The sequence below is a fragment of the Arvicanthis niloticus genome, chromosome 2 (assembly GCF_011762505.2).
Source record: "Arvicanthis niloticus isolate mArvNil1 chromosome 2, mArvNil1.pat.X, whole genome shotgun sequence".
NCBI classification, from domain to species: domain Eukaryota; kingdom Metazoa; phylum Chordata; class Mammalia; order Rodentia; family Muridae; genus Arvicanthis; species Arvicanthis niloticus.
In genome coordinates, this window is record NC_047659.1 from 147,090,428 (window position 1) to 147,115,572 (window position 25,145).

The window sequence follows — 25,145 nt, forward strand, 5'->3', positions numbered from 1 at the left end:
ATGTTCTCGCCTGCAGACTTTCTCAGAGCTGCTGTCCTTTCCATGGGGTCAGAGAGTAGGGCCAGGGACTCATTCTGTGGCCCAGAGCTCAGCTACAGGGAAGATAGCAATGGCCACACACAGGATCAGGGTAGACCCCACTCTCCATGTAACCATGTCCTGCGCCAGGACTGCCTAGACGGGCAGATCTTAGGCCAGCTTCGGCCCCTGTCGGAAGAGGAAGAATCCTCTGAGGCTACCTTCCTTGGGGAGCCTGCCTTCCCCGAGATGGATTCAGAGGATCTCCGCCTAGCCTCCTTCTACGATTGGCCAGCTACTGCTGGGATTCAGCCTGAGCCATTGGCTGCTGCTGGCTTCTTCCACACAGGTAAATGTTGGAGCTTTTTTTTTTTTTTTTTTTTTTTTTTTTTTTTTTTTTTTCTGTAGTCTGGATGCTACTTAGAACTCTTCCAGGCAGATGGTTCTGCCCATTCCTGCCCCGAGGGAGAAACTAATAAAAGGTACTTCTGATGTCCTTGCCTGGACAGGGCTGGGGTCTATCCCATTCAAAGCCACTATGAAATCCCGGGCTTATGCTGGCCTTGTTCTGAGGGCCCTTCAGCATGTGGGGTCTGCTGTCTTGGTGGTTTCACCTGGCTTACATGGTTCTGAGGATTTCCCACACTCTTCAGGGAGCCCCAGCTATCAGTGCCATTCAGGATTGGTTATAGAGCTGATTCATTCCCTTCATTCCTGGACCCAAAGTGACAAAATCAGAATCTATTTTATGGGGTAAGGGCCAGATTAAGCATCCAGTGCCCATCTTGTAGGTAATCCTCCAGGCTTCCAAGTACCAGGTTAGTGCAGGGGCCAACTCCATACAAATTCTTTGAGTACCTCTTCTTGTTATAAATGTAGACCACTCCTTGAGCTTGGTCTGCTTCTCACTCACAGTAGGGCTCAGTTTCTGGCTCTGTCTCTTCCTGGATGAGGGAAAATGAGTCAGTGAGACCAGAGGGCTTTGTAAGTAAGAACATAGCCAGAGAAATTGTCACCAGTGGGGCTAGCAGGGGAGGAAACAGCTGTTTTCCTTACATTAGCCAGTCAAGGGTCCATACTGACTGGACACTGGACACTAGTTATGAAGAGTCAGTGTCTGAAACAGTTAGAGCCTCCTTGAGGCCAACAGATGTCAGGGGGATTTTGTGGACCATAGGTATCTGCTGTGGGATATGCCTGTAAGCAATTCTGTTTAGAACTTCTGCTCAAGGTCATGAAGGGCACATTTTCCTATGGCTGGGGGAAGGGCACAAAGCAGAGATGATTGAGGCCTGAGCCACTAAAATCAAGTCTGGCTATAAACTGGTATGAAAGGGTCACTTCCTTATCCTGTAACTAGGAGTCCTTCTTGGCCCTGACACTCCCAGGTTACAGATGCTCCAAGCCTTTGGCTCAACTCTATCCACATGCTCTGAGAACAACACAAATGCTAGCTCAATCTTTCCGGAATATTCTGGGCCCCTCCTGACACATGCCCCAGGGCCATTGTCTTTATTTGCCTTTGAGACAAGAGAGGTGCCCATGTGTGCCTTGCTCTTTTCTTGTTAACCTGCTGGCAGATTCCAGACCTGCCCACCCAAGCTCTGATGGTCATGGAGGGACACCCTGGGGTTGCCAGCTAGGTGGGGCTACCAGCTATGTGTCTCTGCCATATCCAGGCCAGCAGGACAAGGTGAGATGTTTCTTCTGCTATGGGGGTCTACAGAGCTGGGAGCGTGGAGATGACCCCTGGACAGAGCATGCCCGATGGTTCCCCAGGTAAGGGCTCCGTGGGCTGCTGCATCTGACTAATGAGAAGGGCCCCAAAGAACTCTGTACAGCCTCTTCATCTCCCATGGGTCTGAGACATTAGGACCTCCCTGGGGCTGCTAGGGTAGGTACTCCCCTGTTGCTAACCTTCTCCAGGTGCTCACCTGGGTGTTCTGAGCTCATCTCCAGAATAGCCTTACTTGCAGGTGCCCATGGGGGATACATCCTTGACTAGCTGTCACCAGAAGTAATGGGTTCCATGGGAACAGAAGGCATGGCCTAATCCCAAAGGCTTGCAGGGCTTGAATGTGACAATGGGGTTCTAAGAGTCTAGTCCTGCCTTCTGAGCTCTCTTCCCCAGGTGTCAGTTCCTGCTGCGGTCAAAAGGAAGGGACTTTGTGGAAAGTATTCAGGCCTACACCCCGTTGCTGGGATCCTGGGTAAGTCCATCTGTCCTCAAGATTCAGGTGGGTTGGTGTCTCTGCTTTGTTTACTTAAGGCATCGATGGCTCTCTAACAGGAACAACGGGAAGAACCAGAAGATACAGTCTCTGCCGCTCCCTCAGGTGAGAGAGCCTAACATAGTCTTTGCTGTTTAGTTGGTGTTTGCAGCCCGCACGTGGGTAAGACTGATGAGTGTGTACCTGTCAGTCAGCAGGGAGGGCGGGGACTATGTTCACATGTTGTGTCCAAGGCACTGCATCCCATTGCTCCTAGTGAGAAGACTGCTACAGACACCAGCCAAAGCTGGGGATGTAGCTGTATGCTAGGCTGGTTCTTCTGGGAACTAGCCATACTTCCTTAAAGCTAACTGGGCTGCAACCAGAAGCCTGTTGAACAGAGATACAGAGGACATCGCTTTCCAAATCCCTTCTTTGGACCTATGGGTCAGGGGTTTGAGGTTCTTCAGAGGCCCCTAAGGGGACTTCTGACTTCAGGGACCACATGATGCGCTTCCCAACCTTGAGGTCACAGTCAAGAGGCCCTTCTCCCCAGCCTCATTGCTGTGAGATGTGATACAACAGTAACCCATTTCACAAGCACACAAGTTTGTGGGACACTCTGGTGCTTGGCAGGGTTTTGTCTACTGTTCTCCCCAGTGATGGTAGCGCCTCTAGAAACTCTGATAACTCAGCACTGTCAGTATAAGAGAGTTGGACCTTTACCTGTGCCTTCTGGAAACACACATCCATGGATGAAGCATGCCACAAACCACCAGCCTTTCTCCACAACCCTGAGACCTTGGGTTCTCTGTCTCTGTGTTTCTGTCTCTGTCTGTCTCTGTCTCTGTCTTTCACCCCACCACACCCCTAGGGGCAACCAGGAGTGGTTAGCATGGAACTTAAAACCCAGGTGTTCCCGGCATGTCCCCTTCACAAATGGTGACTGCTTTGCTCCAGGAGGAAGGCCAGGTGGCAAAGGCCACAGGTACTGCCAACCTTTCTAGGCATTGTCTGCCTTCCCTTGTCTCAGTCTTCTAGTCATCCACCACCATCTGTTTTCTGTTTCTCCCAATATGCCACATACATACACTCTGTGACCACCGAATCTAAGGGGCCAGGCAGGTGGAGGACTCTAGTGAAATCCAGGGTCCTCATGAGCAGCTGAGTGCCATACAAATCTTTCTGCTCTCTGAGTCAGAAGTCAGAACTGAAACTTTATGGCTGCTAGACCTTCTTTGGGCTAAGCCACCCTTCCCTACAGAAGTGGGGCCTTTAATCCATACCTACTATCTCCAGCTCCTGCCCATGGAAGCCCTGAATTACTCAGATCCAGAAGAGAGACCCAGACTGCAGTTGCTAGTGAGCCAGGTATAGCCAGGATCCACATAAGTTGAATGGGCCACCCTCTTTCACGGAGGGGGTACAGAGGGTGGGTCTGTGTGGCAAGCTCATTCCTCACTGAGGGATCAGTCTCCTAGTCCCTGAGGGTGCTGGTGAATTCTTGAGTCCCCAGGAGCCATGGATGTGCAGGAACAGCTGCGACAGCTGCAGGAAGAGAGGAGATGCAAGGTGTGCCTGGATCGAGCCGTCTCTGTAGTCTTCGTGCCCTGCGGCCACTTCGTCTGTACTGAGTGTGCCCCCAACCTGCAGCTGTGCCCTATCTGCAGAGTGCCTATCTGTAGCTGTGTACGCACATTCCTGTCCTAAACCAGGTGAGGCCCAGGGTATCCCCAGCATCCTTCCTGCAGCCTAGATGTAAGCTGAGTGTTTTGCTTCTAGCAGCTCTAGAGATGGCCAGGCCATTCTTCTCACTTCCTCTTATAGACAACTCCACCCACTATTTTGAATCCTTCATAGGTGGAGTCAGAGGGAAAGAGGGTTGGGGGACACCTCTTGTTTAGCTGGTCATCAAGGGCTTAAGCCAGGCTTGGAGAGGCCAGCTGCAGAGGTATGTAGGTTAGATTTGGGCTTGGGAGGGACACATGAACCTCAATTGTTACATAAATGTGTCACATCCCTGTCCTTGCTGAGAGATAGGAGCCATGGCTTTCTTGGGTGCTCAGAGGTCAGTATGTCCCCAAGATGTGCCTAAGAATTTTCTAAACAGAGTGGTAGGTCAAAGAAGTCCCTGAAACCAAATGGCCCCTGGCTCAGACAAGTCTGATGAGAACAGAACTCACATATGCTTCCTCTTTTCCCTCCAGTCACTACACTGCAGAGTGGGCACCCTGCCTGCCTCAGCCTGTCCCAGACCATACAGTGCATCTGCTGGGGACACCTGGTGTCCACCACAAATGGTACAGCATGGAGGAAGAGTTCCTGGTTTGTGTGAGGAGTGATTCTGCTGTAGCTTTTTGGATCTACTTGAAGATAATAAAGCAGAAGTTCTCACCTTAATGCTTAGCTAGGCTCTATCCCAGATACTCACAGCCATGTCCCTTAGTCCATGCTGAACAGGTCTCCATTGCTTCTTGCCCGCACAGCAGCACCTGTTGGGTGTCCAGCCACCTCTAGTCACTGTACAAAATCTTCCCCACTTTGGAGAAAACATCCTTTCTGATCTCAGTGACCTTGCACTGGATTTTACACTTTCAGAATAGACTGGCCTCAGGGGACAATTCAGACCCTCAGTTCTAGTTTACTTGACAACCTTGTGTATTTCCTTATATGGCAGGTATTCTCAGGGTACTTGCCCAGGTCTTTCTTTCTGAATGGTGCCATCTGCTTTCTTCAGAGGAATCCATGTCGTAGGCCCAGGCTCCATATTTCACCCATGGTACTCTTCCTAGCTTAGGAGTGGCAGGGCGTCTGGATCAGCATCAGGAATCCCACTGGCCTCAGTGGGGCCAGGGGCTTTGCCTGAATAAGACCTGCAGACAGGGTACTGCAGTATTTATTTAAGGCCTTAGTCACTCTTGGATCTTGGTGGCTCATAACAGGGACCTGCTAGCGGGGCTGAACCTTCTTCCTGTCCCCTGATATGCCACACATCCACGCCCACATCCTTCCTCTGGAAGCAGTATGTGGGCTGCAGGTCTTGTAACCCCAGAACAGAGCACCCAGAGGACTCCTGGGAAATTGCCCAGGTTTGCTTCCAGCTGTCCAAGACCAGGGATGCCAATTGTTTGTTTCCACAGTCTCTCATGCCTTTTCTTATTTTTTTTTTTTAGAAAAAAAAAAGAAATTACAAACTCATAGTTGTAGCCACAGTGTCCCCCACCCCTCACTGGTATCCAAGGTGAACTGGAAAAAATGCTAGGCAGGCAGGGAAGCAGAGCCGCGACTCCAGGCCTGGGGACTCTTCATTGTTTCCGTGGCTGAGGCTGGGTTGCAGGAGCAGGGTCAGCCATTCCCTCACTTATGCATGCCTGTGGAGAAGGCAGAGGTCAGAGGATCCTGAGAGAGGCAGGACAGTGTCTTTTCTCTTGGAGAACTTCAAATGCAAAACCCACAAAGCCAAGAAAGGGATAGTTGCTCAGGGTATAGCAAAAACATGCCAGGGGCTAGGCTTCTCCATGCACAGGGCAGATACTAGGTTTATACTCTGATGGCCCTGAGCCATCCCTATGGGACTGGGAGTGGAGTAAGGGTTTCATGCTGGTCAGATTCCCTATTGAAAAGAGATCTCGCAAGGGCTGCTGCCTCTATTCATGGAGATCTATTGAACCCAGGCTTGACTTAGGAGCATATTTGTCAAGACTTTGAGGACTTTGCAGCTGGCAGGCTGCAGAGGCTCCTCCCCTTCCTGAGTCTGTATTTCCTCCATTATTTTTTCCTGGGAGCTGAAGTCCTGCTACTTCTGATACCCATTATCTGTGATAGCCTAGGGCAATCTGAGGTCAGGGATTAGGAATCTCTGGGATCAGGTTACCAAGGGAAACCCTAGATGCCCCTCTGACTGCAATTCCAGGACCACCAGGAAGCCCAGACACAGCCAAGGTGTCTGCACGGCCATGGCACCACTTTGGAGAAGAAAATATAATCAGACAATTATGGGAAACAGATACCCACACCATCTACACTTACAGAAACAGTGAAGCCCCTGGGGAGATTCTGGGACATGGTTATTACAGAATGTACCCCTGCTGAGCTTTGAGCTCAATACGTGGGGCTGAGTTCTACAGCCACTGAACCCCTGGCATGATCTTAAGGGAGTGATAGATAGATGGATGGATGGACAGACAGATGCCTGGTAAAGTCTCCAAGGAGAAGAGCCTTGTGTTGTGACTGCTCTAACGCAGGCTGAGTGGGCCATACTTACAAATATGCCTGCCTGGACAAGAGGCTGGACGGCTTTTCATTGACATGGTACAGGGGGAATGGGTCAAATCCACCAATGAAATCAACTGAAAGAAATCAAGCCCAAATAAAATAAAACCCAAATGATGGAAAAGATGGCAGGATGGAAAACATTCCCCATGACAGATTCCCAACAAGAGAGATGTTGCCAGAGCTTGTGAAGGGTTCAGGCACAAACCCAAACCAGTCCCTGTTGGTCGCAAACCTTGCTGGGATCTCTCTGGGGCACTGGGCACAGTTTTCTGGCTCTGCAATCTGACTGGACCTTGCTAGAAGGGGATCAGATGGGGAAGGCTAACAAGGGCCCTTCAGCATGGACAGAGCTGAACCCCACCCAGTCAGACTCTCCAAATCACCAACTCTCCAAATACTAAACCTGTAGCCTTCACTAACACCAAGCACCTGCCCTGTGAAGCCTCTCACACACATACTAGTGGCTTGTTGGGTAAAATGAAGAAATTTCTGAAGCTCAGGGTTGGCTGCAGTTCTGAATTCAAACAGCAGGTGGAGCTCCTGCTTCAGCAGCAGTAGCAGCAGCCAGCTGCAGTCTGACCAGGCAGCACCAGGGCCTTGATCAAAGACTCAAGGGATCACATCTCTCACCAGACTCAAGAATCAAGCCTAAGTCTCTTAAATATGGGGACAGCTGACTCCATGGTCCAACTCTCTGGGGCAGATGGCTTTGAATTTCAGTTCTGACTCCAGGGAAGGTTCTATCCACAAGACACCTGACCGCCCAGCCACATACTGTCAATCCTTCTACTGCAGGGACTTCCCATGAGACTATGTTAGGATTGGGAGTCCCCAAAGGGATGGCTTGAGTCATTACTGTATTATGGTGCAAATCACAGTTAAGTTGAAAGGGTCTTCATGCAGAGGGGAAAGAATAATCTGTCCAAATGAGTCCCACCTAATACTAAGTGTCAATCAATATGGGTGCCAGGCAGGCAGAATGGACCTTGCTACTGAAGACTCAGACTTTCCTAGGGCCATGGTAGAGATCATGAAGATAGGTATCCTTGGATATGAGGGCTGCTGGGTCCCTCTTCATAGACACCCCCTCCCCGCCATTCTCAGATCTTTATACTGTCATGACTGTGGTTAGGCCTGTGGCAAGAAACGAATACCCAATAGCCATGGGGCATCACTAAGGGGCACCTTTAGGCCCTACCCCAGATAACCTAGTACTCAAAATTGTCACCCATTAGCTGTACACTTACAGCTGTCCTCTTCTTCTGCAAGCACGCTGACCACATAGCAGCCATAGACGAAACCCAGGAGCTGAAAGACACCAGGAGGCCAGACATGTCAAGCCATCTTGCTGTAGCAGTAATTTGAAGACTGTGGCGATGACTCCATGTGTACCTGACAAAACCCCTGCATCTCACAAGCCTCCATTTCCTCCCCTATAAAATGGAACTGTGGCACCGACCAGCATTGCTTCCCAAGCTCCTACATTCCAGATATCTCAGTTCTCCCTTGACGCACTACTCAGTGGGCACCACATGGGTGAGGAGAGCCATCAAGCCAGTCTGAAGGGTGGTGGCCATTTCCCATTTCAGAGCTTGAAGCACTAAACATGGAAAAACAGAGCTGAACTTTCCCATGGAACACGGACACCTGAGAAGTAATTTGGAGAAGACAAGGCCATGCCACGTGTCCTCTGAGCCCATACGTTCAAGTCTGTATTTTTCATGTCACCATGCAATGTCCTGTAGGCCCCTTCCACTCAGATCAGGCAGAATTCCAGGGTACAGGCACTCCTTCCACATTTAGCCTCTGTTCCTGGCATGCAAGGCTAGCTGTGTGGACAGGATGGTGTTTTGACTAAGATGGCTAGTGGGGAACCCAGCAGATCTGAGAGAAGGAAAAATAAGCCTCCAGCCTCCACAACTAGTCACTTCCCTGAAAAGCTGCCTCTCTGCCCTGGTGCTGTCAACTCACACTCTGTGTATTAGTTCGGGACCCAAGATGCTACCATGAATCTCAAGAGAGTGCACTGCCCCCTGTGGGCCCCAACATAACATCTATATCATGTATATCCCATCCTCTGGCAACAGCTCTGTCTTGCTGGGACCCTGGATGATTTGGTGCACCTGAATATTTCAAAAGATACAACTTAAGCCGGAGCTATAGTGGGTTCTCTGAGAGCCACAGTGGATGTCTCAGGACACCACAGCTAGAAGTGGCCTGACCAGTGAAAGCACTGGAAGCTACTCTAGAGATGACAGGTCGGTGTTCAGTGTTTTTGGGTATGACTGGAAGGAAGCAGGACTTTACAGATGTGCAGCAGTCCCTCTGCAAAAGCAACCAGACAGCCTTGAGGGATTCACTTACCCTCTAGGCCATGGTTCCACACTGACCTGACCCAGCAGCCTCTCACAAGGCCACACAACCTCCTGTCAAAGGAGACAGATAGCACTTTATCAGACTAAAACTGGAAATGCATAACCTCAGTGCCCATGAGACCCTACCCAGCTCAGGTGCAGGCCGTGTTCTCTAGGACTGCAGCACTGTAGGAACAAGTCCAGAACGAAGCCTGGAAGTCATTCTCCTCACTGAGAAGAAAGTTTGAGATGTCTCTCACATGGCCTTTTGTGATTCCCTGGGACAGTCTGAGGTAGTGGGTCACACCCCAGGATTGCACCCCCCCTGAGAGCTGGCCACAGTGCTGAAACAGTGACAGGTTCTCTTGGGGAGGAGGCTCTGTCCGAGCTGGCATCTACTCTATCTTAAGGCACCCCTGTGGCTCATGACATCTTACCCGCACATTCTTGCCTTCTCTTCCCACCATTTCTGTCCACCCTGTTCACCCAGATCTTCCCTCAACATCTTTCTACTCTGCCTCTTCCGGAAGCTTTCCCTCTCCTTGGCCTTTCCTTACCAGCGGTCTGGTAAGAGCTAAGCCTGATACTTTTTCTCTTATCCAGAGTGAACAACAGACGGTATTTTTCTACAGGGAAAACAAATACAAGCAGACCAGATGTGTGAGCTGGGATTCTCATTTGAGAAAGAATGGCTGATGCTGTCTTCCCACTGACATGGAGAATTCTGTTCCTCCAGCACCAATTCCACCAAAATCATTCTGTACCCTGAAACAAGACCTTCATTTGTCTTTCTAGCTTCCAGTTACTGTCTTTTCAGAGTCTTCAATTTTAGAATTCTTGACAGAGAACCTTGACTAATCAGTTCTTTCTTTTATGAGGACCATGCCTGTATTCCTTCATGTTTGGGGTTCAACTGGGATCCTCTCTTGCTTCTGCACAGTTACATTGGGATGAAACATAACTTCAGCTTCCCACTGTGAAGGCTGAACTTAAGCAAGATGCCTAGGGGTGTAGTGGGGGTGTAGTGTGGACCACAAGGCTACCTGCACTGTCTGCTGCATGCTTTCTTATATCTTGGATGTCCTCAGATGTAGAATTCAGTTTCTTCCTTAAGTTGCTGGTTGTCCCATGAACTTGACCTCTACCAAGCATTGTGTGCACTGGGAAGGCTGGAGGCCTCAAGATATGACCAGGCTTCTCTGTGGACTAATGTGGTTGTGCCCAAGGTGTGGCACCCACAGTCGTATGGACTGTGCTGACATGGCTGCTGCTCCACAGTTTCCTAAACCTCTCCTACCACCACACTTTGAGTCCATTGACTTTAAGAAGTGATAAATGAGGCAGAAAGGTCAAATGGTTTTCTAGGTCCACAAAGGTGGCACCACCTGGGCCCAGGAAGTGTCTCTCTCCCCACTGTTCTTCACTAATTTGAGCAGTGCTAGAGAGGACTATGGAGTCAATTCCATGATCACCAGCTATAGCTGTTCTTTAGTTTCACGTAATACCAGTGAATCCATGGTTAGGTGGGACATGGTTGGGAGATGGTATCCTCACCAGAAAAGCCACATATTGGTTTCTGTGATCATCACAGGCTTGGGGACAGTGAAGGAGGCCGGCAGGACTGGACTGGATGGGATTCACTGGACCACTTCCCAGAAGGGCACATACTCCTATTTCATGTTGAACCACCTAGGACAAGGAGGGTCTCTAAGCCAAGATGTCCGTCCTCTCTGCTTTGGAAAAGTCTGAGCTTTGGAAAGGGTCTGAGGTAGTCTTCTCAGGCAGTGGCTTGCTGCATCCAGTCCTCTGGGGCCAGAGCTCAGGCAAGAGTCTAGAGAAGTGTTCAGTGGTATGTTAAACCATGTGCCAAACACATTTCCAAACCCCAACTCTGGTGCCTTGGAATTTGCTCATTTTTAAAAAATAGGGTTCATGAAACTTCAGCATGCGGTTAGATAAGATGAAGTGACCCTAAACCAAATGGTGTTCTTACCAGAGGAAGGATGTTGAGACAACCATGTAGGAAAAAGGCTGCATGACAGGTGGAGAAGCTGGTATCTCCCTAGGCCAGAGAATGCTGTGACCCATGATTAGAGGACACCTGGACCTCTTTCCTCAGAGCCCCAGAGAGAACCAGCCCCACTAATTCCTTAGCTTTGGACTCTGATCTTGGAGCTGTGAGGGAGCAAGTTTCTGTTCTAAGCCCCTTTGGCTGATTGTGTGTGTGTGTGTGTGTGTGTGTGTGTGTGTGTGTGTGTGTGTGTGTGTGTGTGTTTATAGGTACATGTGTCTGTGTGGGTGCAGGTGCATGTACATTTGGAAGCAAAAAGAACAACCTTTTATGTCATTTCTTAGCCATCATCCACCTTTGTGTTTTTAAAGACATCTCTCACTGACTCACCACAGGCGAGACTGGCTCGGCAGTGAGTCTCACAGATCCACTTGTCCTTACTTCCAAAATGCTGAGATTATAAGCACACACACCACCATTCCTATTTTTAAATATAATTTATTATATTTAATGAACCAGGTGTGGTGGTTTGTGCCTTTAATCCCAGCACTTGGGAGGTAGAGGCAGGTGGATCTCTATGAGTTTGAGGCCAGCCTGATCTACGGAGTTCCAGGACAGCCAGGGCTTTGTTATAATTATTTGTTTTATGTGTGTATGTGTGATGTACATACACGTTTGTTCAGCGGTGTGCATGCGTGAGTGCATGTGGAGCCGGAAGAGAACTTCAAGTGCCCTAGTGCCCTCCAGCTTATTGCCTTGAGACACATGATGATGGCACCAGGTCAATATGTGCTCTTGTCCACTGAGCCGTCTCTCCAGGTGCTCAGCATCTTTTACATGGGTTCTACGGGACTGAACTCAGGTCCCATGCTTGCAAAGCAAGCATCCTACTCACTGATCTGTCACCACATCCCAGTTCTATTTTATTTTCCAGAGATGGTTTTGCTCTGTACCCAGGCTGGCCTAGGGTAGGTGGTCCTCCTTTGAGTTGGTGGTCCTCCTTTGAGCAGGTTATCCTCCTTTGAGCAGGTTATCCTCCTTGAGTTGGTGGTCCTCCTTTGAGTAGGTGGTCCTCCTTTCTCTGTTTCTCACATGCTGGGATGGCAGGCTTGTGTCACTATGCCAGATTCCTCCCGTCTGGTTGGTTGTTATTATTTTACAGAAATAAAGCCAGAACTCAGCCTCTATGATGGTCCAAATGTGTGGGGTCCTACTCTGATCCATGCTGAGGTAGCAGGTCACCCTGCCTGGTAGAACTAAGCATAGGGATCCAGGCTCACTGGGCTTCAATGCATTTATAGCAGCTTCTGCAGCCCCTTACTTTTCTATGCAGGCTGAGGTACCCTGGTGTGAATAGATGAGGTCCAGACTGGCCTTTGGAAAGGTGCCTGATGAGATCATCTTTCTCCATGAACATGCAGGCAGAGTTCATGAATCAGTATCTGCTTGGTCTTCTCAAGACTCCAGTCCCTGCACCAACCCAAATCCAGACACATAGATAATGCGCCCAGGTCTAGACTGACCAGGACAAGATACTCTACTGCACCAGGTGCTGTCCTGGAATGACAGAACTTGGGACACAGTAAGAGGTCCAGTGACTGACAGTGAGGGAGCCCAGACTTGACACTGTATCTAGAGTGGCCTCTGAGGCTGAGTGTTCTGCTCAGGAATCTACTCCATCTGGACCTCCTGAGCAGGGTGTAAAAGGCCTTGAGAGCAAGAGAGGGTTGTGGACTACAGTGGGAGTCTGTGTGCCCCTATGCCCACTCTAGATATGAAGGGTTCTTCAGAAAGGCTCGTGTGGCTTTGGCTTGGTCTTTAACAGCTGGTGCTGTTGATAGGTAGTCTGAGGCCTCATAGACTCCTTGCCATCTGCTGTTTCTGAATAGGGGGTTGTCTTAATCCTTCCTTTATATAGGTAGCTGAGGAAGATTCCAGCCTGGATTCCATCCTTGTATTCTCTATGTGGTCTCAGAGCAAACATATGGGCCACATATCTCTCATCCCCACAGATGCCACAACTTCCAGTGTTTGGTAGACCATGGTAAGTCTAGACTCTGGGCCTTGCAAGGAGGCTGAAGCCTGGGCCATTTGTGTTGTCATGGCAGTAAGACAGAGCAGCAGAAACCTAGCCTCAGCACTAGTCTCTCAAATGCCTCCTTGGCCCTCTCCCCCATACTGCTTTTTCTGCACCATTTAGCTCCCTGGCCATCTAAATGGGCTAAGGTTCTGGGGAAAGGCCTTTGGGGTTCAGAACCTTAGGTCTCTGGTACCCCATGGTCCTGCACACCTGAACCCAACCTTCTACTCTGTTCCATCACAGCTGTGAGTGACATCAGGCCGCCTTGATCTTTCCTCTGGGATTAGGGTCATGAACACACATGAAAAATAACGGAGTCCCAGCTTCTCGGGACCCATCGAGACTTGTGTCTCCCTGGAGGCTCAATGTAGACAACCTGAGTCTGGGTGGGGGTGTGTGTGTCACCATTGACAGGATAATAACCCTTGCTGGTGACTCACTGCTAAGAGAATTTTCTACATGTCTAATAGGGTAGTGAGAAAGTTACCCAGAAGCAGTCAGCTCCACAGCTGATATAGGAGTGGTTTGGGCCACAGAACCATTCTGCTTCTCACAGTGCAGAACTCCTGGAGAGCAGTGGTATCTCACAATGCTAGGAAATTTGCTACTTCCCCACACTGTTCCCTGTTTCACAGCATCTGTTCTGTAGCAGACTTCTCAGAGCCATGGGCTCATAGCCAGCCCAGTCAGCCCATTGTGTGCCAGGGAGTATGTCCCCTCTTCTGCCTTCTCTCCTAGGAGATGGGAGCTTGTGAAAAATCCCCAAGAGCCCTGAGACTCATGAAAAAGCATTGCAGTGTTATCCTAATGACCAGACTTATTGGGATTAAACAATGTCATCAGTGGGGCCAATCTGCAGCCTTATTGGCTGGTCTGGGGTTTCTAGCTCCCTCTCACAGTCCTGTTGAGGTCAGCCTCTAGCTTTGCCTGTACTACCCCTGTGCTAGGGAGATAGACGAGCACCCATCTTCACCTTTGTTGTTGCTGTTCCTGGTTGCCTGCGACTCCACAGCATCATCAGAAGCTGAAGTTTGATTCTGCATTTGAGCCTGTCTTACAAGAACAATGATGGACTATGGTGGTTTGAATAAGAATGGCCCTCATAGGCTCATATAGTTGAATACTTATTCACCAGGGAATGGCACTATTTCAAAGGACTGTAAGAATTAGGAGGTGGGACATTTTCATAGGAAGTGTGTTACTGGGGTTAGGTTCCAAAAGCCCATGCCAGGCCCAGTCTCTTTCTTTCTGTCTATGGATCAGGATGTAGCTCTCAGCCACTTCTCCAGCACCATGCCTTCCTGTCTGCTGCCACACTCCCCACCATGATGAAAATGGACCAAACCTCTTAAACTGTAAGCAAGCCCCAATTCAATGCTTTCTTTCATAAGAGTTGCATTGGTCATGGTGTCCCTTCACAGCAATAGAGCAGTGACTAAGACAAGCTCCAGGTTAGAAGTCCGCCCTGACTCCTTCACTCCTTGTAGGACACAGAGTCAGTTCTGCTTAACAAGGAGGAAAGCTGGTTCCTCTGTGTGAAGGAAAGGCCTGACTCTGCCCCAGATAGAACAAGCCCCCGGCCTGAGTGCCTGACCCCATACTCACCGCTAGCAGGATCTGCAGGCCACTGTGCAGGGCTTCCACGTAGCTGTGCACCATGGCACAGCTAGTACCCACCACCAAGGACTGTCCATGTAGTACACCCAGGCCAGCTGTGGCTGCCTCCTCATGAAGACAGCCTGGTCCATGCTCTTCCCACCAGGAATGATGCCCAGAGAGATTGAAGGTCAAGAGTTTACTGTCCTGGAAACAAAGGAACAGGAAAAAAATTAATATCAGAAGACAGCCAGTGTCTACCAACCACAGACTGAAGTGGGAAAGGATGAAGTGTCCAATCTCCCTCCACCTTTTCCTCTTGGGTTCCAGCTGTGAGAGACAGGAACAAGTGTCCCCAAATTGTTCCTCAAGGGGAAAGCCTGATTTTGTTTTCCATCAGCCCTCATACCCCTTCTTCCAGGGGGTATCCTTTCTTGCCTGAGAAAGACCTCAAGACTCACTATTACAGTATCCAGTTTTCTCAAAACCTTCACTCATGTCTCTGGCCAAAGATGCCACAGTGGGTTTTGGGCTTTATGTCAGCTACTCCCTAACTGTGACTGGCATAAGCCCTGTCAGGGCTAGCTCAGTCCACCATACCACCACATGTCTCTTCAGAGTAGGAGAATAAAGCTGCACCAATCCAGAGCTTCTTGAGTGGCACACGGCAGTCGGCCAGAACAGAAGACTCCATGTGGCCACAAGAGGAAGATCTCTGCTTGTGCCCCAATCCCATCATCCCCTGAGAAGGAGTCGCCTACACATCTCTGCCAGCTGTCTACACAGTCCCAACTCCTCCCTGGTACTGCCTGGTTCCAGGACCCTCTCCCAGAAGACCTACCCACCCTCTGTGCTACCCAGCCTGAGGCCCTGGCACACTGACACCCACAGTACCTTACCAGCAACCCTTACCACTTACAAAACAGTCTTCCCAAACTACTGGGGCACTTATCACAGCCAAAATTGTCCTGGTGCTGCGGCCAGCGCTATGCACCAAGTGCCCATCGCCATTAGAAATGTGCAACGAACCACACTAAGTGTCACATGGTGATCTGGCCAAGACCCAGTGGATGAGCCCCTCCCCACCCTTACTCACCTTTGAGAGGCCCCCTACTTCCAGGTAGAAGCAGATAATGAAGACATTCCAGGTAACCCAGACAGCTGCCCATACAGCATACTAGGGAGACCAAGAAGGACAAGGCAGAAGAGGTTGAACCCAGCAGCTTCAGGGTGGATATCTGACTTTCTCCAACCCCTTGGAAGAAAGCCCTTGAACTTGTGGCAACGTCGGGACTCCCTGAGTCCGACCTTCCCATGTTAAGCTTGGAAAAGCCTCCTTAAGCCCACCCTGGACAGGTGTCCATCTAAGACATTCTGCCTAAGCTGCTACCAATACTACTTGCATAGAGGCAGCCAAGCACAGCAGACTCACCACCACGATGTAGCGTGGCCGGTACTGAATGGTGCCGAAGAGACCCAAGATGACCACGATGATGTGGGTGAAGTTGGCCAGGATGGGTGCCCACTGGTAACCCAGGAAGTCAAACACTTGTCGCTCCAGAGCTGTGACCTAAGAACAGGTGACCCATGAGGAACAGTGGGCCTAATGGGCCACCTCAGGTTTTGCCTCCCTCCTTAGTATCCTTCACATCTATCTATTTTAACATCTGTACCAGGTGAGCCACAAACTCCTCGGCCATAACCCTGAGCAGCTTCGTGTGCCTATGATGTGGCTTTTCTAGCAAAAATCATCAAGTTTGACAAGCCCAAATGTCACTGCTGGAGTGTTCCTACCTTGAGGAGCCAGGCTCCTTCCTTGTCCCCAGACCCAAAACGCCACGGTTTATTTTTGTTTGTTTGTTTTTTGTTTGGTTTGTTTGAGACAGGGTCTCTCTACATAGTCCTGATTATCCTGAACTTGTTAGGTCTCAAACCCTGACTAACAGCTAAGGTGCCTATTTAACATATCAAAGTAGCCGGGCAGTGGTGGCACACACTTGAGGCCAGCCTAGTCTACAGAGTGAGTTCCAGAACAGCCAGGGCTACACAGAGAAATCCTGTCTCGACCCCCCCCCCCCCAATCAAAGTAGACCCCAGGTTCTCCCAGAATTCCTTGGTCCCTACCTGTTACAGGGCTCTACTGGGTGGCATTATCTACCCCTACCCTGAACTCCCCAACCCAGGGACTGGGCTGCCCTTCCCCCCAGCCATGCTCTTTACCATCCTGGCATATTGGGCTGGCTCTCTCCTATCCCCTCTGCCCTCTCCTCACAGGGTCATGTCCACTCTGAATACTCTCAGATGTCCCTGCCTCTGGCTATGCTCTCTCTTTTATTTACAATAAAACTTCTCTTCCACCATATCTAGGACCAGTTACATTCTTTTTTATTTTTCATTCAGAACTCATTACATAGACCAGGATAGCCTTGAACTCACAGAGATCCACCTGCCTCTGCCTTCCATGTGCTATGATTAAAGGCATGCACCATCTTGACTGGCCCATACCTAAGGCTATTCTACCTGGAGGATGGGGGTGACATAAACAAGAAGTACAGATCCTAAAGTGCTGCCCAGCTGCTTTAGTAACAGATGAGACCTGAGCCTACACAGGGTGCTGAACGCAGAAGCCCAGAGAATCCATGTCTCCTGGTAACTGATCTCTCTATGGTTGTCCTAGAGAACGTTGTGGATAAGATGGCTCTTATCCTCATGAGCTGACCACACTTCTATTCTGGAGACACTCATGAGATGCTGTAGCTCTAAAAATATGACCTCTAACCAAGTAGATAGAAAGATCAATGGGGAAGAATGGATTATATACAAGAACATGTTTTAAACTTGGGGGAAACAAACTTATGCCCAGTAGAATCAAGACTCTGAGGTTAGGTGGTTACCTAACTATCTGCTCATTCATCATCTTCCCATTCACCCACCATCCCTTCATCTACCCATTTCTTCATCTACCTACACATTCCTTGTTTCCATTCATTTCTCCATCCTTCATTCACCACACACCCATCCATCCTTCACTTCCATTCCATGAGCAGGTATAGGTGAAGGAAGACAAAGTATGGCTAACTCCACCATGTTCTAACCATGCTCCACACGTTCTCTGAAGCCACTGTGTTTGGGATGACAAAAGTTTGTCCAGGAAGGACTAAGAAGGATGGGCTACCTCTGGGAGAGAAGCAATGTTAAAGGGCAACACATTGGCTGAGCCTGTGACGCTCGTTGGGCCTCTGTGTACCAGCAATCAGATTAGCACTGGAAAAACTAAGGCATTCTCTGATGGAGACTGGCTTCTGGGCCGGGTGATGGTGGTCCACACCTTTTATCTGAGCATCAGACGCGGGTCTCTGACTTCAAAGTCTGCTAGCTAGTTTTCTGTCAACTTGACACAAGCCAGAGTCTATTGAGAAGAACTTCAACCAAGGAAATGTCCCCACTAGATTGACCTGTGGGAAAGCCTGTGGTGTGTTTTCTCAATTAATGATTGATGTGGAGGGCCTAGCTCATTGTAGGTGGTCACCTTGGGCTGGTAGTCCTGGGAGCTGTAAGAAAGCCTGGGAGCAAGCCAGTAAGCAGCACCATGGTCTCTGCTTCTGCTTTGGCCTCCTTCCCTGTTTGAATTCCTGCTCTGACTTCTCTCAGTGATGGTGTGTGATATGGGAATTTTAAACTGAAATAAACTCTTCTCCACACGTTGTTTATGGTTGTCATATTTTATCACAGCAATAGAAACCCTAAGGCAGGTTGGCTCACAGTGGTGACACTGCCTCCAAGGCTGGAAAAGTTGAGATCAAGAGAAAGGCAAGGGGCTGGAGAGATGGCTCAGTGGTTAAGAGCACCGATCGCTCTTCCAGAGGTCCTGAGTTCAAGTCTCAGCAACCACATGGTGGCTCAAAACCCCTGGTGTGTCTGAAGAGAGAAGGACTAGTGGTGGGTACTCATATGCATGAAATAAATAAATAAATCTTTACAAACAAACTCAAAAAAGAGAAAGGCAAGGCTGAGAGATTGCTATGGGGGCACAGACTCCCTCCACCACCACCACCCCCCCCAACCTCATGCCTTGAATCTGGTTACTAGGTTGGATAGCCACTGACACTGACTTCATTGCAAGTACTCCGGTTCCTCCCTGCTGCTTGGGGTCTGTATGATGGAATTGACCCCCAAAGTGTGCTGACAGTACCCAGGAACCATCTGCAGTTGAGCATGCTTTATCGTCGCCCTGACAGCTGTGAATGGACCAGAAGTGTGGTATGTCCAAAGAAGTCTCAAAAGAGGACTGTTAACAAGAGTGTTCTACAGGAGTCTAGGTTTCTCTGGGTGACTTGGTCTGCTAAGTGGAGAGGTAAAATTAGACCTTCTAACAACACCAAGGATGGTCCAGCAGAATCCGTTTAAGAAAGGCCTCACACACACAAAAAATCCCACAAAGTGCTCACACCTACTGTCCCCTGGCCAATCAGAGTTCTCAGACCCACCCACTCCTCCAGTACTGAGTATTCACACCCTCTGCCTCATCTCCTATCAGGGTGCTCACACCAGTTGTCCCCAGCTCCTGTCAGAATGCCGCCCCTATTCCTGTCGCAGAACACTCATGCTCAAATGTCCCTCTTCTGTCCAAGTGTTAACATGTCCTGTCTTCTCTCAGGTCACACAGCACTCATGCTTGCTAGCCCTAGAGGGTCTGCCATGTCTCATGATTGCATCTGTTGGTGGAGGAAGCCTCTGCTCAGCCACATTCCCACCTCCAAAGATCCCTTCAGTTGCTAGTCCTTCAAGATGCTAGCCTCCTGGAGTGTGTGGGTTTATACATGAGTAAACTCCTTGAAGACGCATGTGGAGACTGGAGCGGTTCCCTGTGGAAGAATTTCACATGGGACAGTTCTCAAGGATCAGCCCTCAGTTCTGTCCTTTCACAGGGTGAACAGAGAGCTGCTTGGCCAGACTTTTGGCTCCTGTTAGTCCCAGACAGGCTGTTTACACTGAGGAAGAAGAGGGCCCATCACTAACCCTGCCTAGGCAGACACTGTTGATCCAGCTGATGGCTCTCACCTCTTCATCCACATGCCTTTCATATGGAAGCTCATTGGAGAGCTCTGTAAGATCTTTGCTTATTTTTACAAGGAATCATTTGTCTGTCTTGGAGCTACATCATCTCTAAGGAATTGGGAGTTGATGTCAACCAGGACACTCTTCTCATTGGAATATGCCAAGAATCCTGCCACGGTTGGTTAAGAGTCTGCTCTACCTGTGGGCATTGAGCTTGGGCTGGTGTTGGGGTGATATAAACATAGCTGGTCTCAGGGGCTCCCTGAGCCTCTGGGAGCTTTGACTGAGGTAAGGACTGCCCTCCCTGGCTAGTCCTTTCTGGACCATGAGTATGAACTGGGGATTTTTCACTCCCACAGGGGTGCCAGACCCTGTCTGGCCTATACAGTATATACATCAGGTGCTTATAGGCATGTCAGATGCTGTAGCTACCAGACTGCATAGCAGAAGCTTCAGTCAGTCTTAGAGGCCAAAGATAAGAAGGACAGCTCAAGAGCAGCCACCTCATCAGAGCCCTGTGGTAATGTGTCAGATAGTCAGAAACAGTCCCTCCGCATCCATTCCAAGGGCTCTCTAGATTCTGAGGCTCCAGACCAGACCACTTGTTCAGAGATATTCTGACCCCAGAAGTAACCAGAGAATGCTTGGGATGCAGGCAGGTTGGGCCATATGTGGGCCCCATAGCTGTATACAATACAGAGCCAAGTGTGCACATGTCCACATGTGGGTGTGTGTATTATACAGCAAGCAGTCAGGGAGAAGCCGAATGACAGATCCAGTCAGTACGACTGAAAGTCCATAGTGCTTCCTGTCTTGCTGTTCTGACAGTGCTATCCTGAGGGGGAGGTGATTTTATAACTTCTTTGGGGAGGGAGATTCTTTCTGTGATCTGCCAAATTCCTTCAGAACCTGCCCCTCCCTCAGATCAGACACACCCTGGTGGCTCTAGGCCTGGAATGTGGGGTCACTGAGACTCAGTGAGCTTCACACAGGCACTCAGCAACACCAGGACTGTCAGTCATGGCCTGTTCCCCAAGCAGGGAATGAGGAGGGGTATGCAAGAAGAGAGTTACCCAGCATGCCATTCTCCTGTCCCTAGGAGGAGACTATGCACTGGAGACCATTCCTGAGGAGTAGCTTAAGACTCCAAGGTAGGGTATCAGTCCTGCCTTGCCTCCACCTAGAGCTCTTGAAAGATGGGCTCTCAATTGTCAGGTTGAGTCTAAGGCCTCAGAGCCCATGGTTGAAGTATATCCGCATTCCATACCTCTGTAACTCCTATGCCCAGCACCCCTTTTATAACCTACCTGGTGTTTCAGACACACTTAACCCTTTATCAGCTTTCTCCCTCTGTTATCTAAAACTTTTACTTATTCTATTGGCTGTCACAAGCTGCCCAGCTGCTTGATTCTCCAATCCCTCAACCAGAGTTTGCCTGGCAGGCAAGATCCTTTCTCTCCTGTTGATCTGAGAACCCATTCATATCCTCCTCTCTCTCTCCCTGGCCACCTACACCACAGCCAACTCCTTTCTATTGCATGCCCAGCCCCTGCTGACCCTCCCAACAATGTTCCTGATGAGGGGTACAAGCCAAGCACAGCAGCCAAGCATAGCACATGGAGGCCACAATAAACCTGCAGAATGACTGGTGCCCACCAGCACAACCTTCTGAAGAGGTCTAACACACTACCCCTCCCATATGTTGTCTGTCTTCTGCCTATCTAGTACCTTGTACCACAAGGAAGTCTACAGAGATGCTGTGACCCTAGGAAATTAACAGCTCCAATAATCCTATGGCAATCTCTGATGTCTGTTTCTCTGGCACCTTAAACTCCTGCCCCTCCCCACTTCCTCTGTCAGAGGTCCCCAGAACTGCTGGGTTCTAAGTCTGTGTCGGAAGGCATGTTCAGATTCTCAACTTCAGTTCAAGCTTCTCCCAGAATGATGGAGAGGCCACCCTGGGGCATTCATATGGATAAGAAATGGCCTAGGAATTGCAGGTCCTCACTTTGCATACATACCCTTTCTGCCCTCAGCATCCTAGAGGGCAACAGAATGCAACACACATCTGTGACATACCTCAGAAGACAATCTCTGAGTGTCAGTAGGGCCAGAAAACATAAGGAATGGAATGTGTTCAACTCTTCCAAACTGTGGTGTGTGTGTGGGGTGGTGGTGGTGGGGAGATGATAAATTCCAGTGTTGGAATCAAACCCAGGACCTTGCACTCGCTAGGCAAGCACTGGTCCACTAAGCCGTACCCTTAGCTCACTGCTGAATTCCTAGTGTTACTGAACATATAACTGCTGGGAAGGCACTCAGGACTCTCCACACTGTCAGATCTGCCAGGACAAGCCCTGGATAGGTATTTCCTCTACTCTCATTTCACCAGAAGAACCCAGCTCCTACAGAACTTCCACTAATGTGAGAATCTCCCTTAAGGAGGCACCAGATGGCTGTCCACCCCAACCCCATAAAATGGATGACAGCAGAGGCCTATTTGAATGTTCAAGACTGAGACTGTTGTTGGAGCCACAGTCACAGGCTGCTCTTGACCCATAGAGTGAGGCTCTAACAGAACCCAGACTTTGAGCACCAAGCTCCTCACTCTCAAGTGATCATCCACCTAAACCCCTGCTGCCTCCATCCACCATCTCAGAGCCCTGTGTACCCTCTCAACTTCTGGAACAGAAACATCCCTCCTTCAGGCAGGACTCAGGGTCTCCACCCCTGCACGGTCCTATCCTGGGCCCAGGCAGATAGTGATGGCATTTCCCCTCCCCCACGATATACTTGTCTTGAGGAGTCACACAGTGATCCATGTGCTTGCTTGTTTCTTTCAACTGTTAGAGGCACTGACCAAAGCCACAGTCTTTTTAAATACAACATGAAAATGTGTGACCTAGAATGGATCTTAAGTATCAGAACCAGCTCTCTCCATCCCAGCAGGCCTCTAGTTTCTGGAGGAGACCGGCACATAGAATTACAAATGGGGTGAGGGGAGGGCGACAAGCACAGGGGCCAGAGACCAGCCTCTTTATGAATGATTAGATCTGACTGGTCTTCATCCCACCTGAGGAGAAAAAGAAAGGGGAGTTGAAGATGCCCCCTTTGGTCCACTAAGAAACCCAAGGCACTGTCCTGTGAGGCCCCAACTGGATGTTTGATCAGCTGCACATGTCTGCTCAGTCTGAAGAGTTGCCAGCCCCTTGGTCGCCTCAGAAATGGCAAACCTTGGAAGAGGTGAGAATACTGACATATCCTCTCACTTTTGAGCTAACATGCCCAGAAGTTCTATGGCCATATATGAGTCTCCCATTGCATGGAGATAGGCAATTTAGAGCTAGTAGCCATGCAGAATCTAGTTGCAGACCCCTTCGTGGGCCCCGAATTTCCTGTCTTGTCATCACCGCAAGGCGAGGACTGAGAATGGCCTCAGCATAGCGCTGGCTCATAGCCGGCAAAGTCCCTGCTGTTCTTCAAGGGAGAGTTGTTTGGGTCCTTTGTCCAGTAACTTAGTAACAAGAAAACTCTCACGCTTGTCAAAAAAAAAAAAAAAAAAAAAGGGAAAGCCTCGGGACCCCCATGCTACTCCCAGCTTCCTCAGCAGAGACCAGAGCAGTGGGTGGTATTGGGCCTGTTCTGCCCAGAGGCTGAGGAGGGTGGCCCGCCCCCAACTGCCAGCCAGTGAAAGACAAAAGACCCTTGACAGTTCCCTGGGGCGGTTCAGCTGTGGCCCTGCTGGACAAAGCAAGGGTACAGGACTCAGAACAGCTCCACAAAGTCCTTGGGGCTTGTCTTGGCTGAGACCGGGCTTTTGAGAAGCCCTGTCCAGGGAAGCCCTACAACCCAAGCACCAAAATGACCCCTCTCCTGTTACTTGCAGCCAGAAGTCAGACTTTATCTTCTTTCACCCCAAGACCACTTCTCTGAACTAGAGGTGGTAGAAGCACCTGCTTCTCTCAGCCACAAGTCAGAGAACATCACAAACCCAGGGCAAGGAAACCAGTCTTCCCTCTCCCACAAAGCAAATTTGTTTCTTGACTCCCACATTGGGCAGGCTCTAAACCTGAGTCATTTATCCCTGTCCTTTACCTGGTCTTCCTGCAGGACTTTTCTCCATCTTCCCCTTGAGGGACCCCTTCACAGAAAGACAGTACTCAACACTGCTCCAAGGCCTGAGGTAGCCCTCTTAAGTCTGACTTGTTCTGTAGAAACCTGCAGACCAGTAAAGACTTGGACTACGGACCTCCCTGTAATCCCACATTATGCCTGGCAGTCCCTGGAGGTACAGCCTGGGCTGCTGGGAAAAAACACCAAATGCCTTAAAGCGTCTTTAAAACAACCTCTTCCTCAGGGACCTCTGGCTTTAGCCAGGGGAGGAGGCACCCAGTCGTGCTGGGCCCAGGCCCACACCCAGTCCAGAAACAACAAAGCTACATTTCCTTTTTAAGACCAGATACTCAGGACTCATTAGCATTTAGCAAAGGAGTTTCCCCAGCGACCTTTGTTTTAGCCCCTTCTTCCATCAGCCCTAGAACCCACACTCCAGGCTCCAAGCTCAGGGAGAGCTACAAAGTTGTTCAGTGTCATCCAAGTTCTCTGACAAGGCTTTTCAACTAATGGACCTGGGCTCAACCCTAAGTATGTGGGCCTGAGAGCCCCTTCCCTTTACAGGCCCAGGGAGATTGGGAGACTTCAAGTTAGTCTGTGCCTACGCACAAGCTGGGCGCGTCAAGTGATCACACTCTCCAGCACATCCCACTCTAATGTCCACACTCAGACACTGAACTTTGCTGTTGGCTCAGCCCCCTGTGCTGCGGTAGTAAGACACCCGCGCTTGCTTCTCCTGGCCACAGGCGCCTTAGGGGCGTGTTGGCATCAAGAGCAACATTGTCCCCCTGATTAGGCACTCTGGACCTGAGCACAGCTCCCGGGGCAGCCCTCCCAAAGGCTTTTGTTTCTTGCGGTCGGGGCCCCCAGATGGTCCCCAGCACCTGTCCTCCCCGAGCAAACACAGCAGGGCACAGCCAGGATCCGGCACCGTAACAGCTCCCCTCGCACGCCTGTCAGCCAGAAAAATCGGCCGCAGCAGCCAAGTCCAAGCCGTCATCCCAGGAGCCACCCGAGGCTAGCGCGGGTTTGGAGAGCCACGCAGGACACCCGGACTCACCAGCTGCAGAGCGCAGAGCGCAAGAAGTGTGCAGCGGCCGGAGCAAGAGCCCATGGTAGTCACTTCGCCTGTGGGAACCTTTGCTGCCAGAGTGGGCCGGAGTCCTCCGCGTGCGAAGCCTTCTGTCCACCCTCCCCACCCCCCTTCCTCCGCCCGCCAGGACCTGAAAACACCGCCTCCTTCCAGCTTGCAGATCCCGCCCCAACGGGATCTTGCCTCGAGTAAGCCTAGCAGACCCCAGCCCCGTCCGCCCCTCCTTTTAGATCCCGCCCCTGCCCACCCGCTCTTTAGACCCCGCCCACCCACATCTCTCTAGCTCTGGATAACAGCTGCTCTGCGTCTGCCTCCACGCTTAGATACCCTTAGTCCT

The 25,145-nt window shown here is 50.2% G+C and overlaps 2 protein-coding genes across 6 annotated transcripts; one reads left to right on the forward strand and one right to left on the reverse strand.

The window, feature by feature from the left end:
• On the forward strand, window positions 1-4,512 carry Birc7 (baculoviral IAP repeat containing 7). Its single transcript, XM_034493788.2, has 7 exons — window positions 1-367; window positions 1,698-1,797; window positions 2,150-2,228; window positions 2,309-2,354; window positions 3,528-3,599; window positions 3,745-3,943; window positions 4,436-4,512. The coding sequence occupies exons 1-6, from the start codon at window positions 1-3 to the stop codon at window positions 3,936-3,938; spliced, it is 858 nt and encodes a 285-aa protein (XP_034349679.1). The 3' UTR covers window positions 3,939-3,943; window positions 4,436-4,512.
• An 863-nt stretch (window positions 4,513-5,375) lies between these two features.
• On the reverse strand, window positions 5,376-24,931 carry Nkain4 (sodium/potassium transporting ATPase interacting 4). Of its 5 annotated transcripts, XM_034495341.2 has the most exons (8): window positions 24,776-24,931; window positions 15,977-16,114; window positions 15,641-15,721; window positions 14,554-14,751; window positions 8,868-8,929; window positions 7,751-7,811; window positions 6,493-6,577; window positions 5,376-5,599 (listed from the first exon to the last, which is right to left on the reverse strand). In XM_034495341.2, exons 1-8 carry the CDS (start codon window positions 24,827-24,829, stop codon window positions 5,586-5,588), a joined length of 693 nt encoding a protein of 230 aa, XP_034351232.1. In that variant the 5' UTR covers window positions 24,830-24,931; the 3' UTR covers window positions 5,376-5,585. The 5 variants fall into 5 exon arrangements, with proteins under 5 accessions (XP_034351232.1, XP_034351235.1, XP_034351234.1 ...); XM_034495344.2 differs by lacking the exon at window positions 15,641-15,721; XM_034495343.2 differs by lacking the exon at window positions 8,868-8,929.
• Window positions 24,932-25,145: the final 214 nt, after the last annotated feature.